The sequence below is a fragment of the Podarcis pityusensis genome, assembly GCF_964106645.2.
Source record: "Podarcis pityusensis genome assembly, chromosome: 13".
Lineage (NCBI taxonomy): Eukaryota > Metazoa > Chordata > Lepidosauria > Squamata > Lacertidae > Podarcis > Podarcis pityusensis.
The window spans coordinates 16,887,702-16,903,700 of record NC_138038.1 but is presented as its reverse complement, the minus strand read 5'-3'; the positions used below and the strand labels follow the sequence as shown (position 1 = coordinate 16,903,700).

At 49.4% G+C, this 15,999-nt stretch overlaps 1 protein-coding gene and 1 long non-coding RNA gene across 3 annotated transcripts in view; one reads left to right on the top strand and one right to left on the bottom strand.

Moving 5' to 3' along the window:
- SYT3 (synaptotagmin 3) overlaps positions 1-15,999 on the bottom strand; it is a 54,863-nt gene that overhangs the window by 26,576 nt on the left and 12,288 nt on the right. The window contains exons 2-4 of one of the 2 annotated variants that reach the window (XM_080976834.1): positions 7,437-7,863; positions 4,400-4,540; positions 1,728-2,109 (exon numbers count right to left, since the gene is read on the bottom strand). In XM_080976834.1, the coding sequence (XP_080832960.1) occupies positions 1,728-2,109; positions 4,400-4,535 (518 nt within the window). In that variant the 5' untranslated portion in view covers positions 4,536-4,540; positions 7,437-7,863. Of the gene's footprint in view, positions 1-1,727; positions 2,110-4,399; positions 4,541-4,632; positions 5,048-7,436; positions 7,864-15,999 lie in introns of those variants that run through there. The other variant, XM_080976835.1, reaches the window with a different exon arrangement.
- Positions 2,186-7,055, top strand: LOC308460666. Its single transcript, XR_013978703.1, has 2 exons — positions 2,186-2,494; positions 6,817-7,055. It is a non-coding gene; the product is annotated as an uncharacterized lncRNA (long non-coding RNA).

Here is a 15,999-nt window from a genome sequence, read left to right as displayed (position 1 = left end):
TGAACAAAGATTCCCAAATGCTTAGGTTAAAAAACGTGCCCCTTCTTTGCAAGCCTTTCAAATATATGCAGAGTTGTTGCCATCTAAAAAGGTAAAGGTAAAGGGTCCCCTGACCATTAGGTCCAGTCGTGGCCAACTCTGGGCTTGCGGCGCTCATCTCGCTCTATTGGCCAAGGGAGCCGGCGTACAGCTTCCGGGTCATGTGGCCAGCATGACTAAGCCGCTTCTGGCGAACCAGAGCAGCGCATGGAAACGCCGTTTACCTTCCCGCCGGAGTGGTACCTATTTATCTTCTTGCACTTTGACGTGCTTTCGAACTGCTAGGTTGGCAGGAGCAGGGACCGAGCAACGGGAGCTCACCTCGTCATGGGGATCTGAACCGCTGACCTTCTGATTGGCAAGTCCTAGGCTCTGTGGTTTAACCCACAGCGCCACCCACGTCTAAAAAAGGTAGGGAGCCCCAAAGTCTGAGGTTTTCCCAGATTTTGTATCCAACTCTGCCGCACATATTAGAGGGGCACACATTCCCTCAAATACATATCGCTACATCTTGCTTGGGGCCACCACTGAGAATGCCTTCATCCTACAACTCCCAGCATCCCTAGCTGTTGGCCATGCTGCTGAGTCGGATGGGAGTTGGCACCCAGCTTCTGGAGGGCTGCCCCTGCTCTCAGGCACTACGGGGAATTAAAATGGCAGCTCCCAGCGTCAGAGTGCTGTCCCCGATACTCAAGTAACCAATGCCGGAGAGAGCCTATACAAGAGCAATTCATTGGGCCCCTCAAACCTGGAGCTGTCCTTGCTTCATCATTAAGTGTTTGCTCTCCACAGAAATACCACACCCTGCCCATTTCTCCTCCACAACAACCTCCTGCAATGACAGGAGAACCATTTATTTCTTCAGCTACAAACTGTTGAAAAGTCTTCCCAAATGGCTTGCAGTGACTTAAAACAAGGCTGTCTCTGCCCACAAACTAGAGGACATGACACAAAAGGAGGAAGGATGGAACAGGAAAATAGCACTTCACCTCTACTAGAATGATGATCATGTGTCAAGACTTTCTCCTGGGGTGTGAAATGGAGTTTTGCACACACAGGCAAACATTCCCCCTAGGACTCTTAGGATTCCAGGTTCAGTCACAGTCCATTGAACTCAATCACTTGAAGGATCAATATGACACTTGAACCCAGGAATTCCAGCGGAGAAACCCTCAACTGAGGTGATCACAACAGATGTCAACCCAGTGGATGGAGTGCTCACTGCAAAAGCATTTGGGCTGTTAGATTCCCCCCACCACAATAAAGGAGAAGAATATTAACATTCTGGAGCGTTCATACTGTTACCTTTCCCTCTAGCCAGTTCATCTTCTGTAACCCGAGGGAAGTTCATTAGTCTTTGCTGATATTGCGTAAGGTTGCTTCAGTCTTTCCTACGTTTTTCACTAATTTGGTCTGCTCCTTAACCTTTTTTTCTTTCTTTGAAACAGTGGGGTGCTTTGCCAACTATGACTGGGGTTTGAGGTGAGAGGCCCCATTTCCTCTGGATACAGAAAACGGGGGGGCTGTTTTAATTGCCCTGATCGACAAGCTTATCTGAGGACTTGGTGCCATTTGCCTTGATAAGAACAGAATTTCACAGAAAAGTCCCAATAACTTCTTAAACTGTCCATCCCTCTTTGACCCTTATGCCCACCGCCCCTGGCGACCCTCCCACCTTCCCAACTCACCTGGGCGTGGGCGCCAAGCTTGCTACTTGCTGATGGGAGTGGGCGTTGGGCATGGTGCCTTCCTTGGTGCTGGTCTGGCCTTCCACGGGGAGGTCAGGGGAGGTCTGGCTGACCTTGAGGTTGGCCTCGGGGTAGGAATCCATATCGAGGTAGGACCTTTCGGGCATCTCGGGACCCAGCTCCACCCGCTCGGCCAGGAGGTCCCCGAAAGGCGAATGGTGGAGGTGAGCATGGAGAGGGTGCTCCTTGCGTTGCGTCTGCGAAGAGGAGCCCTTGTCCCGCCAGGGGATCCAGCACAGCTTCCACGAGACAAAGAGGGAGACGCCCAGCAGCACGATCCCACAGAAGGTCACGATCACTGACAGCAGGCTGACCAGGATCTCTAGGGGAGAAAAGTGGAGGGGCAGATACCACGACGGGAGGTCAACGGCAGGGAGGTGGCTGCTGTAGGCGCCTGGCATCTCGGTCGCCGGCCCAGGCGCGTCCCCTCTCCTCTGCTGGACACTGTCCCCTGCCCTGCCCAGGACACCTGAACTATTATCGTCAATGGCCGCAGGCCAGGAGGCTCTGCAGGTCAATGGCAGGGCCGCTTGTCTGACTTGGTTGACACTATCAAGCCAGCACTGGCCTCATGCAGCAACCGTCTCCAGCACCCTCTGGGGCCTCGTCTACTCAGGACGGAACAGACCGGAAGCAGGGCGATGTCACCAACTGCCAGTAGAGGCCTTGTGAATCTGATCCCTCCCGCACTGGCAGCCAAAAAGCAGGTAAACAAGAAGAATTTTTACCAAGTAATTTTATTCAATACAGTGGTATCTCTGGTTAAGTACTTAATTCGTTCCGGAGGTGCGTCCTCAACCTGAAACTGTTCTTAACCTGAAGCGTCACTTTAGCTAATGGGGCCTCCCGCTGCTGCTGTGCCGCCGCCGCACAATTTCTGTTCTCATCCTGAAGCAAAGTTCTTAACCTGAGGTACTATTTCTGGGTTAGCGGAGTCTGTAACCTGAAGCGTATGTAACCTGAAGCATATGTAACCTGAAGCCTATGTAACCCGCGGTACCACTGTATTCACAGAGAGAGAGACGAAGGAATTCAGTCTCCCAAAGATAATGGCATTGCTCTGAGTAAAGTCCCACCCCCTCCGTCTTTCCTATCCTACTTCACCCCTGCGGCGGCTAATCTGAGCTTTCTGCCTCAGAGCTCTCTGTTCTACTACTCTCAAGGCTCACATGATCCTGGGGGTGGGGGTCAGGAATGCTTTCCAAAGAAGACCCTCAGTCTGTCAGCTGTCTCTCCCCTGGTGCTGCTGCTTCTTCCTGTTGTTCCTCTCCCAATATTCCCCAGCTTCTCCCCTCTGCAGCCTGTGAACTATGCCCTTCTGCAAACCACTGATCTAAATCTATACTGTCCTCCTCTTCTCGGGAAAGTTCAGGAAGGGGGCGGGATAGCAATCTCCACCTTTCCTCCTCAGTCCAGCCCCTGGCACCCTGGCAGACAAATCCACATAACCCCTAATGATATTGTGAACACCCCCCCCCCGAGATCTACGGATGAAGAGCAGTGTACAAATTTTAATAATAATAATAATAATAATAATAATAATAATAATAAGCCTTTTCTGCAGGTTTTAATAGAAAAGATGCTTTGGGGGCCACTTGTCTCGAAATCGAGATATGAATAGAATAAATCGTACATATAAGGAAACTCAGCTTGCCAAGGGTGGAGTCTTAGGCAGCTCAGTTGGCTAGAGTGTGGTGAGGATTAACGCCAAGGTTGCAGGTTTGATCCCAGTATGGGACAACTGCATATTCCTGCATTACAGGGGTTTGGACCAGATGGTCCAATTCTATGAATCTAAGCACAAGAGGGAGGTATTATTGGGCTACGGGGAAACCCACCCCCCAAGCTGTGAAAATAGTAATAATGATAGTAATAAATTAGGGTGATGGGGGAGAGACCTGAAACAGTCTACTGAGGACTGAGCATGCTCGATGGCCACAGGGCCATCTGCTGAGGGAAGAAAATGGATGGAAGACAATGGAATGGAGTCCCCTGGAAAACAGAAATGGCTCACTGGCTGGCACCTTGAACAAAAGGTCTCTCTTGTATATCCAGCCTTCCAGATTTCTCCATTGCTAAAATATGCCAAGACTGCCTCCCATTAAATCCCACTCTTGCAAGAGGCGGCCAGCACAACCCGTGCCCTAATAAATACCCCAGCAACGAAGGTTTAAACAAGAAACTTCCAGAATTTTATTTTATTTTTAAAAATCAAATTGGAGGTAATTTGCGTTTTTGCAACAGGAGTTGACATGTTTACACTTCTCAATTCAAAGCATTTGTCCCCACCCCACCACCCACGGGGGGTTTTTTTGCTCCAGCAAAAGCAGTGAGGACTGGAAACTTGATTGTTTTAAAATACAATTGCCAGGATCCTACAGATCCTGTCAAGACTGCATCTTCACATTTGGTTGGTAAACATGGATCACCTGACACACCATTTGCCTGAGTGCCAGCATCAACACTGAAAATCTGATATTACCCTAACAGTCCCTGTGCCTTCCCCCTCACCTTCATGGGCTCCTGCCTACGCCTAGGCCACGATTCTTCCTCCTGCTGAGATCCTTCCCCTAGATATGGGCCATATCCTCCTCTACCTCTAGGCTCCTCACCTGAGTTGATGGGACCCACATGGCCTGTCAGTTCCTGACACTTCTCGCGTTCCTGGGCAGCGCATGTGTTGGAACACAGCACATGAAGAAGCTCCATTGCCCTGCGGTGTCTGTCTTCATCATAATCTCCCGACATGATGCCTGAAGACAGGACAGAAAACATATTTTTCAACATATATTTAAGGAGGGAGGGGGACAACCAAGGTCATGCAAGTCTTTGGGGCCATGGTTACCTCAGAACCGAAGTTCAGTGTGGCTACTTTTCAGCGTTACGCTGATTCCCAATGCTCACTGAAGTGGGTTCACAAGAGGTTACTGCCTATAAGGTCCTGGGTTCATTCCCCAGCAACCCCTGGTAAACAAATCAGGTATGCAGGTAGGGGGAAAGGATTCTCTGCTTGAGGCCCTGGACAGTGGCTGCCAGTCAGAGTGGACATCACTAGTCTGGCCTGGAATAAGGCCAGCTCCCTGTGTTCCTAGAAATGCGTCCTATGTCTGCTCATTATTTGGGGGCAACTGGGCTGCCGCTGGAAACGGCCGCATCTGTTCCATTGGGGTTCTGCCCTCTTCCGCATTCGCCTTCAGCATGCCCTCAACTTCACTTCCCCAGCAGAAGAGGAAAAGGGAAGCCTCGTCCATTGATGTGACAAAACCGTCACCCCTTAGAACAGGCTTCCTCAGCCTCGGCCCTCCAGATCTTTTTTTGGCCTACAACTCCCATGATCTCTAGCTAGTAGAACCAGTGGTCAGGGATGATGGGAATTGTGGTCTCAAAAATATCTGGAGGGCCGAGGTTGAGGAGGCCTGTCTTAGAATAAGCCGTCCTGGGCCTCTGTTTAGAGTTACCTTGTGGGGAGTCCAGCTTTCGTCCTCCCCACCTAAAAAACTTGCCCAATTTCCTACAGGCCACTGGCCTGCTTGGAATGCCAACTTACTTTACCCAGAAAAGCAGTACCGTATAAAGGTTAGAGCAGTGACAGGGCAGTTTTCCTGTATAGGGAAGTTTTTAATGTTTTATTATGTTTTCGTATATGCTGGAAGCTGCCCAGAGTGGCTGGGGCAACCCAGTCAGATGGGTGAGGCATAAATAATAAAACTGTTATTGTTGTTGTTGTTGTTGTTGTTATTTCTTTCTGCCAAAGGCCATGGGGATAATTTGTGGGGGGGCTGCACAGAAGTGGGGTGTGAACCTCCTTTTTCTCTGCCATCTCATTCTTGCTCTTTTGCTTCTGCTACCCATTTAACCCCTCTGTTTTCCCTCCATGAAATTAAGTCAAAATATATCTGGGCAGACCCGGGTCCAAGCAGCTCAGTGGGGTCTCAGCCATGCTAACTGGGTGACCTTGGGCAAGCCACTATGAGTCAATCTTTCTCAGCCTAGCCTACCTCACAAGGTTGTTGTGAGGCTAAAATAGGAGAACCACGTGTGCCACCTTTGAGTTCCCCGGAGGAAAGGGTGGGCTGTAAGTGGATTTTCTATGTGACGTCCCCTCAGGAAAACTATGGGGGGGGGGGGATTAGATTTGCAGCGTATGAACCTCACCCCTTCCCGCAAACACCCCATTTTCCTTTTGAGCCAGGGTGTACATCGTATACGGTGAAGGGAATGTGGAACAGTCTAGATTGAAAGGCTTCTCCTCCAGTAACCCCTGACAGAAGCGTCAAATGCAGTCAGCCTGTGTTCTGTTTATTCCAGGCAGAAAATAGAAAGGCAGGCAGACAAGGGCAGACAGCAGGAGAAGCAACATGACCTTTTTTCAGGGTAATAGGCATTTATAGGAAGGGCTTCTGGTTTCCTGACTGATCCATGCTTGGGATTCCCCATTTCAGAGAACTGCAGAAGGGAGACCAGGAGCCAAACTGACCCTTAACCAGGGAAATGAGCTCGATTCTCTTGTAACGTTAACATGTCTGCATGGGGGCCACATTTGCAAAGCAGAATCAGTTTTTAGACCTCAGTCCCTCCCAGGCAGCCTTGGCAAACCTGCGCTCGCTAGACGCTTTGGGGCGGCAATTCCTATAGGTAAGTTCGACTTGAAGGGCTCTCAGCCAGATGGGGCACTGAGGTGACACAGCCAACAAGGCATATAAAATGGAGAGCATGTTAGGCCCTTCCAAAAGGGACATGGCCAGTTGCTAAGGAAGCAAAGGAGTTTAATGGTGAATTTTGGACATAATGGAGATGTAAAAGATTTGGATTATTATAAAAGATGCAGGAGGAAATGACTAAAAACAGGACCCACAAAAGGGAGGAGGGAAGATTATTTGGAATCTTGTTTTTATGATGTATGTTGGATATGTGATTGCAAAACTTTAATTTGAAAAACTAGATAAATAAATGTATAAAGAAGGGGAGAAGCAAAGGATTCGCTAAACATCACTTCCTGTTCCCCAACCGCTGCTGTTTTGTGGTCCAGGTATCGAACTCAGGACACAAGGGAGAAACGTGCTAAGAGGAAGGCACGCTTGGCAAATCCACACCGTGATCAACTCCTGCCCGGAAACCAATGTCCCCACTGTGGAAGGACGTGTGGATCCAGAATTGGCCTCCACAGCCACTTATGGACTCAACGTTAAAACCGTGTTTATGGAAGACAATCTTACTCGGCTACGAGTGATCAAGAAAGAAAGAAAGAAAGAAAGAAAGAAAGAAAGATGGGGAGATTGGCCCTGGAGGGTGAATGCCAATGGCTGCCCCACATCCCAGGACCGTGTGTGGAGCTGATGGACATCACGTTGAGGAAAGACAGTGGAACATTGCCCTACAGATACAGGCCTACGAGCTTTCCCTCAAGGTTAGATCACCACTGGATCTAATTTTAAGGATTAAAAACAGCTGTTTCAGTACTTCTGGTCTCATAAGTGCAGTTGGTGTCTATGCACATTTTTTTCTTTGCTTTGCAGAGCGCAAGATGACTGGCAAGTCCCTACCCACCAAGGATCTTACAATCAAACATTCAACACAGGGGGAAACAGGGAAGTAAGGAGATGGGAGGCAGGAACCGCCCTTTGGGAAAATGAAGATTGGCGCTCTCACCTGGTCAGCAAACTGGTTCAGGGGGTGGCTGTCAGGTTGCTTCCGTGTTGCCGGATCCAGGATGCCAACCGGTCCAGGTCAATGCCAGCAAGACGCCAAGTCCCTGGGGATCCGAGTCCGCGTGGAAGCAGCTGCAAGCCGGAAGCAGGGCACCCAATCTGCCATCCGGCAAGCTGCTGGGTCCATGGGTCGCCAAGTGGGGAAGCGGCAGGGTGAGAGGGGTTGCGCCCTCTGCTGGATGCACGAGGGAACAATCTGCAGAGGCGAAGAGGGTCAGTAGTCTTGGCTGGCTTTGCTATGCCTGGGTGGCGTGCCCAGTCCCCAGCTGTCCCTGGGGGGCTTCTTCATGGCGGGAGGGGGCTGTTGTCTTAAGTCCTTGGGGAAATTGCGCCGCTGCAGTTGCCACCCTCCTTAGTTTCGTAGGCACCTGCATGGATACAAAGGCTAGTTATTTGGGGTTAGCTCATTCCCCCCTCCTGTTGCTCTCATTCTTCCCATGACCACCCCCAGCCACATCAGATGGAACAGAGCATATGGATCTCTAGCGCCCCCACCACCCCAACATCCTTTTTGTAAGCCCAAAGACAGCTTCTTCTAGAATCATAGAATCATAGAGTTGGAAGAGACCACAAGGGCCATCGAGTCCAACCCCCTGCCAAGCAGGAAACACCATCAGAGCACTCCTGACATATGGTTGTCAAGCCTCTGCTTAAAGACCTCCAAAGAAGGAGAGTCCACCACACTCCTTGGCAACAAATTCCACTGTTGAACAGCTCTTACTGTCAGGAAGTTCTTCCTAATGTTTAGGTGGAATCTTCTTTCTTGTAGTTTGGATCCATTGCTCCGTGTCCGCTTCTCTGGAGCAGCAGAAAACAACCTTTCTCCCTCCTCTATGTGACATCCTTTTATATATTTGAACATGGCTATCATATCACCCCTTAACCTCCTCTTCTCCAGGCTAAACATGCCCAGCTCCCTTAGCCGTTCCTCATAAGGCATCGTTTCCAGGCCTTTGACCATTTTGGTTGCCCTCCTCTGGACACGTTCCAGTTTGTCAGTGTCCTTCTTGAACTGTGGTGCCCAGAACTGGACACAGTACTCCAGGTGAGGTCTGACCAGAGCAGAATACAGTGGCACTATTACTTCCCTTGATCTAGATGCTATACTCCTATTGATGCAGCCCAGAATTGCATTGGCTTTTTTAGCTGCCGCGTCACACTGTCAGTTTGCATTTCTTAGTACAGAAAGTATTGATCTGATGGGTGGAGATCTTTCCTATTCTACTTAATACAAGAAGGTTCAAGAAGTTTCTATGTGAAAGAAGCAGGAAGGTTTTTGTTGTTTGGGTTATTTCCTTCTGGGAAGCTGAGTACAGCTGGTTTAAACTCGTTCTGTTATCTTTCTGCCAAGGTCATGCTGACTATAATAGGGAGGCCAGAAGGAGCCTAAGTTTCACTTATTATCTCTTTTCTGTCTCTTTGTTCTAGTCTGGTGTTCTGTATGCTATAGTGTTAAGGTTTAGTCTTATTATAAATATTGCAAATTTCATTGTAAGTGCTGCAACTGGATTTTTCACGGACTGTGCCAATCCTGAATGTGTTGGATCCGTGACCATTATGCTCATTTGCCTTCAGTAAAGCTGTGCTGGATGAAGTACAATTGCCTCTGGTCTATGTTATAAAACTCTGCATCGTGTTTAAGTTTCTTCCTTTGCTGGCGCTGGAAAGTCATCTTCTTCCAACAGGCTGAAAAGAAGAATAGTGGAAGCCAGGACACCCGGGTTTCTTGAGAGCTATCTGGTGGGATTGGGCAGTCACAGTGTAGGAGAAATCCAAATTCTAGCGCTGGGAATTGGTTATGCCAGGGTTCTCACAAAGGAAACACTGTTTGTGCGGTGCCCATGGGCACAATGGTGCCCTTGAAGTCTTCTTCTGGTGCCCACAAAGCCTCTGAGGGGCCCCCCATCCTTCACTGCCCCCCTGGCAATCAGATAGGGAAGGTGCTTACCTTTTTCTTCATCAAGCTGAAGGAAGAAGGTGGAGGAGTGCCATTCTTTCCCACTTCCTCTTTCAGCTAGATGTGCTTTTCGAGGCTCGCATCGATATACCTCAGCCAGTACAGCAGAAGACTCTTGATCCCATGGTTGTGGGTTCGAGTTCCACACTGGGTGAAAGATTCCTGACCCTCGTGGCCCCCTCCAACTCTACAAATCTATGGTTCTATGGTCCACCTTTTACCCAGATCCCTTGGAAAAGCGAAGTGCACGCACATTTTCTCCCTTTCTGTCTCTTGAGGAGGCAGTGTGTGTGTGTGTGTGTGTGTGTGTGTGTGTGTGTGTTACGGGTCTCATTTGTGGAGTGGAGAAAGGAAACGATCAGAGGGGGAGGGACCTACAGCTCTCGCTCAAAAACTGGAGCATATTCATGGGCCTAAAAAAACGCCAGCAACATTTTAGAAGAATTAAGAGGTGGCAGTCACTAAAAGCCATCAACGCCCAGATTCTCTAAGCCAAGAGTGTGATCAGGGCTAAGTACACACAAGACTTGGGGCCTGCTTCCAAGATATAGGCTGCATGCACACTGTAGCCTTAAGACACGTTCAAAGCTCATTATGTCCCTCAAAGAATTCTGGGAATTGTAGTTTGCCCCTCATGGAGTCACAATTCCCAGCAACTCTCAACAGATGACAGTGCCCATAATTCTTTGAGCGTAGAGAATGTGCTTTGAATGTTCTTTAAAGGTGAGTGGGCAGCTATAGGGCTGTAACCAACGTCAGTCAAGCTCAGAGCAGGCCCACTGAAATTAATGGAAGCTGCTGACTTGGATCCTTTTGGGTTCCACACAGGTTTACTATGAGTAGGACTTGGCTGGATACAGTCCATCCATTTATATAGATGCAGAGTTTCCGAGGGGGAAGACAACTTAGGTTCTCACCGTCAAAGATTAGTCTATTACATCAGGCATCCCCAACCTTTGGCCCTCCAGATGTTTTAGACTACAATTCCCATCATCCCTGACCACTGGTCCTGTTAGCTAGGGATCATGGGAGTTGTAGGCCAAAACATCTGGAGGGCCGCAGGTTGGGTATGTCTGTATTACATTATTGAGTGCCAGCAGCAATTTCTGGGCTCGCTGTACGTTAATTGGGACCTCTGCCCCACCTGCGATCTATTGGCAAGAGCTGCTGCTTAGGTACATATTAGAATTAAAACTTTGAAGTCTCATCGAACCTCTAATGCAATTTCTCTCCCGCACCTACTCACAGGCACCCATTTCCCCTTTCCGCCCTGTCCAGCGCTTGCAGGTAAAAGAAAAGGTAAAGGACTCCAGGACGGTTAAGTCCAGTCAAAGGCGACTATGGGGTTGCAGCGCTCATCTCGCTTTCAGGCCAAGGGAGCTGACGTTTGTTCACAGACAGCTTTCCGGGTCATGTGTCCAGCATGAGTAAACTGCTTCTGGCACAATGGGATACTGTGATGGAAACCAGAGCACACAGAAACGCCGTTTACCTTCCCACCACAGCGGTACCTATTTATCTACTAGCACTTGCGTGCTTTTGAACTGCTAGGTTGGCAGGAGCTGGGACAGAGCAACGGGAGCTCACCCCATCGCAGGGATTTGAACCACTGACCTTCTGATTGGCAAGCCCAAGAGACTCAGTGGTTTAGACCACAGCGCCACCCGCATCTTCCAGTGCTTGCAAGTCACCTGTTGCCAGTCGATACCATCCATGCAGGATGCCCGGCAACCACAGATCAACACAATCGGAGCCACGACCGAAAAGTCAATGAAGATGGCAGGTGGCCTGGAACCCTAAGCAGCAGGGCTGGGCCAGCCCGTAAACAAAGTGCAAATAAATAAGTAAATAAATATTGGGGGTGGGGAAGAGAGAGATGGGGCTAAAAACACATACACAAAAGAGGTTGGCTCTCCCCTAGGCCACCTGCTATCAACACCCCTGGGTGCAATGTAGCAGATTCAGGCGAGGGAGTCCGAGACGCCCTACGGGTGCGAGGAATGGGGTATATTAGGCACCTGCTGATAATCTGTGCCGCTGTGCTCTTGCGTAAAAATGTGGCGGTCTCCCCCAAATATAAATTCCATCACAGAATTCCCTGCCTTTGCAGACTGAGGAACAGTGTGCGTGTGTGGCCTAATTAGAGACTGGAAGGTTGGAAAGCACAATGGTTTTTGTGTGCAAGAGAGAGAGAGAACACAAACCTATTTTTCTCACTTTCTCCACCTTTGTCCCTTTTCTATAAAGGAAGACGCCGGCAGAGGGCTAACCATGGGAGACTCCTTTTCTCCAGGAGAATAGTGAGTCATGAGGGTGGGGAGATGATATTCAGGTCCTCAGCTTTTCCCCACCCCGCCAATACCGCTGCAGCTTCTTCCGCTGCATGTCTGCTGGAGTCGCCAGCGTCCGCTCCTGCCCAGAATAACAAGTACCAAGGGCTGGGTGATGATAGTACAGCATATCCCCCCTTGCCCCCCCTCCCCAGTCTTTACAGCTGTGATCTCAATCTTTCTCGCTCACCTCTCATCCTCGGCCCTCAGCCTGCCTCGCCCACACACCCGGACCAAAATCACCCCCGTGCAACCCCCATCCTTGGCAGCTCCTCTCCACCCCCAAAACAGCCGGTTCTTCTTTCCATACTGCTGCCACCATTTATAAACATTTCTTTTCAAAAAGGCAGGTAAACATGACAGCGTTTCGACCGGGTGGCGGGGGCTGAGGGGAGAAAGAAAGGCACATGTCTTGCAACAGCCTTGCCCTCGGCAGACCCAAAATTAGCAGGTTTCAGCCATTTCATTATCTCACCCCCTGTCCTCTCGGTTTTTCCAGGATCGTCTAAAATCATTAATAATTATTTTTGGCATCCTTATCAGACAGACCTGGGGTCTCCCCCCATGCCCCTTCCTGCCTCCCTCGATTTATTTCTTGCTCTCCTGCCCAGCTAAGTAGCTTCCTCTGGGCCAAAGCTAATCTAATTATTATTGTTGTTGATAATATCTTCCTGTCTAGCCTTCCAGCCTTATCTACAGGATTTCTGCTACTACACATGCACCTTTCGCACCTTCCCCGGTCGAACGGCTAATTGCCACACATCTTCACCATCTCCGCCCTCCCAGTTTCCCTCAAACCATCCCACCAGGTTGCAACACCCTGCTTTGCCATCCAAGTCTTCATTTATCAGCTCTGGAAGGAATCACTCAGCTACAGGGAGGAGGAGATGGGGAAGAACAGATCCCAAAGGCCTCTGGGGTGAAAGCGCATCCATGCACCCAAATCTCTCCGAAGCGAACCATCCCAAAATGTCGGATTCTTCACAGGCCCCCTCGCTTAGGAGATACCATAAACCTTGCCCTCCGTCATGTGGAAGTGAGTGTCTGGGCAGGTGTTGGTGTAAGGTCAGCAGTAACTCACAAGGTATTGGCGAAGTTAACTCTTTATTCAAAGAAACAAAAAGCAGCTCAGGCCGAGTTAATAGATCTTTCCCCAATGTGGCAGTCATGAGGACTGCCTTCCCACAGTTGCCCAAGTCTCCTTCTCTCCAAGCAACCTGAGGCCCCTTCGTCTTGTCTCTCTTTGCTCCGCCCTCTTCATTCCTCTTTGGGTTCTTGGAGACTGGGGAGCAGGGAGCTGAGTGCCACAGGAGGAGGAGACCCCCCAACTTCTTCAGCAACCTGCCTCCACTCTGCCTTTTGACTCCTCTCCAGCCTCTGCTTCTGGACTGCTCTCTGCCACAGCTTCTTCCTGCTCACTAAACCCTGTTACCTCTTCAGTTTCTGACTCCTCCTCAGCGTTAGAAATTCAGGTATATAGGTTATAGTCGCCACAACGGAACCTCTAGGCACCGCATTTTTTGTTTTTGCAATGGAACCTCTTATTCTTACTCTTATTTTCACATATATATGTGTGTGTGTGTGTGTGTGTATATATATATATATATATATATATATATATATATATATATATGTATATATGAATAAATCTCAAAGCTATTTACAACACATTAAAACATCAAATAAAACAATCCAGAATACAGTGGTACCTTGGTTCCCGAACGGCTTGGCTCCTGAACAAATTGGCTCCCATACACCACAAACCCGGAAGGGAGTGTTCCGGTCTGCGAACGTTTTTCGGAATCTGGACGTCTGACACGGCTTCCGATTGAGTGCAAGAAGCTCCTATAGCCAATTGGAAGCTGTGCCTTGGTTTTTGAACTGTTCTGGGAGTCAAACGGAGTCCCAGAATGGATTAAGTTTGAGAACCAAGGTACCACTGTAAAACACAATTCAAGCTTCAAGGAAAATATTTCAGATCTTCCTCTAAGTGGCATTTTGCTTTCCGTAGTCACCAGCCTGACTTCCAGAGATCTCCACATGGTCGCAATTGGACCCATGCCAGTCGCAAAACGCGCCTGGCTAATTTTGAACACTGCTCCTGCTCCCAGTCTCCTCCCTCTTCTCCCTCTGACCACTCGTTGTTGTCCCACCACCAGTCCCCTGGCTCTGAGCCTTCTTCCCCTGGGCGTTCCCTGGGGGGGGGGGTTCCCCAGCTGGTTCCTGTCCCCACTCCTCTGCATCCAGCCAGTCCATGACAGGGAGTGAGGACAGGCCCGAGAAGGTGTTCACACCATTGGACTGGCTGGCAGAGGCTGCTTACATAGTCTACATTTAACACACACCACTCCCCCCCCCCCAAAAAAATCCCAGGGACTGTGGTTCTCTGAGGAGTAAAAGCAATGCACATGTTGTGTAGGCAGCCACAGTTCAAGGGCTGGGACGGTAACCCACTCCGGAAAATCCTCTCCCCTGGCGCTGCGGGTCAAAGTGTTAGCAGGAAGACCCCATCAATGCCAGGCGCCCAGATGGTCCCTGCCACATCACGTTAGGGAAACCTTTGCAAACAAGGCCGCAGCCAGCCCAAGCCTTCTGCCAGTCCGCTTGGGGATGAAGGCAGGGCAGAGGGAGCATGTGGAAAACATACGCAAAGCACCCAGCTGTCTGCAGTGCCAGCCCAAATGCAGTACAATCCGTGCCCGTGTGCGTGGCTCCGGGGTCCGCGCACATATTTGCTCACGCACGTTTTTCTTTGAGAAGCTGGCCCACGAGCTCATGCCTCCGTTTAGCAAATCAAATGCCCGCCGTTCTCCTGAGCGATGAAAGGACTCCTTGGGGAAGGATAGCAGAGCACCTTCTCTGCACGCACAAAGGTTTACCTGGCATCACCAGTTTAAAATATCTGGCAGCAGGTAAGGGGGGAAAACCCTCTCTGCTAGAGAGCTGGGAGAACGGCTGCCTGCCAGAGCTGACAATACTAGCTTGATGGTCAAAGAGTCTGATTCGGTAGAAGCCAGTTCGCTTTTCTCCAAGCACAGCCACATTGCTTTGCCCCGAATATGTCACACAACCTGGGAGAACACCAAAAGCACGCTGGTGCCGCCATGTCTCCGACGCAAAGCTGCTTAAAAGGAGCTAATTAATTCTGACATGCTTGCGGGAGCAGAAATGCTTAATTTCGCGAAAAGGGAAGTTCCAGCACTCATCTTACCTATTAACCCGTGTTCCCTTTCTCAGGAGCCGGGCCTACAAGCCAGAGTCATGGCAAATGTCCACAGACGGGGCAGTATGGTGCAATGGTCAGACTTACATTGGGGGGCGGGGACTGAGTTATGGTCCCTACTGAGCCGCAACGCTTACTGAATTACCTCAGCTCTCAGCCTAATCTATGTCACAGGGCTGTTGCGAGGATAAAATTGGAGGGAAAGTGGGGGAAAGAGAGAATCACATACGCCATCCCAAGGTTTTCGGGGGAAGGGCCGGGATAAAAATGTAACAAATAACAAAACTTCAGCATGGGCTGGTTTGGAAAAGATGGCCAGATTCTGAGAGAAAGCGATTTTACAAACTGGGAGGATTGCAGGTAAACAGTGCCTCCCCCTCCACCAGTGAGTCATATACAGTATTTAATTTTTGTGATGTGCTAAATTTTTTAAAAAGCAATGAGCAAACAAAAAAGGAGGAGGATTTAGTGGCAAGGGAATGTCAGTCTGCACATGCTCAAATACAGACTCCTCAAAGAGAATTAAAAATATAAATGAAAAATATAATGAAAGACAGCGGCAGGGAATGCATAACGAATGGCCCGGGACCTCTTTAGAACCATATTCTAACCACACAATCTGAGTCTGTACCAAACCTTACAATCTCCTGCTGGATAGCTCAGTCGGTAGAGCATGAGACTCTTAATCCCAGGGTTGTGTGTTTGAGCCCCACGTTGGGTGAAAGACTCCTGCATTGCAGGGGTTGGACTAGATGACCCTTGTGTACCTTTCCAATTCTACAATTCTATGTTTCTGTCTGCGGGTAGGTGGCTGATGACCACAAGGAGGTTCTTCTAAGTCATGGCGTTTCACATTTGGAGTGCTCACTTCGAAGAAGCCTGCCTGGCCCCTGCTCTTACAGCTTTTAAATAATAATAATAATAATAATAATAATAATAATAATAATATCCAAACATTCCAGTGTGTTATACAGCTAGTTCTAAGCAGTGCTTT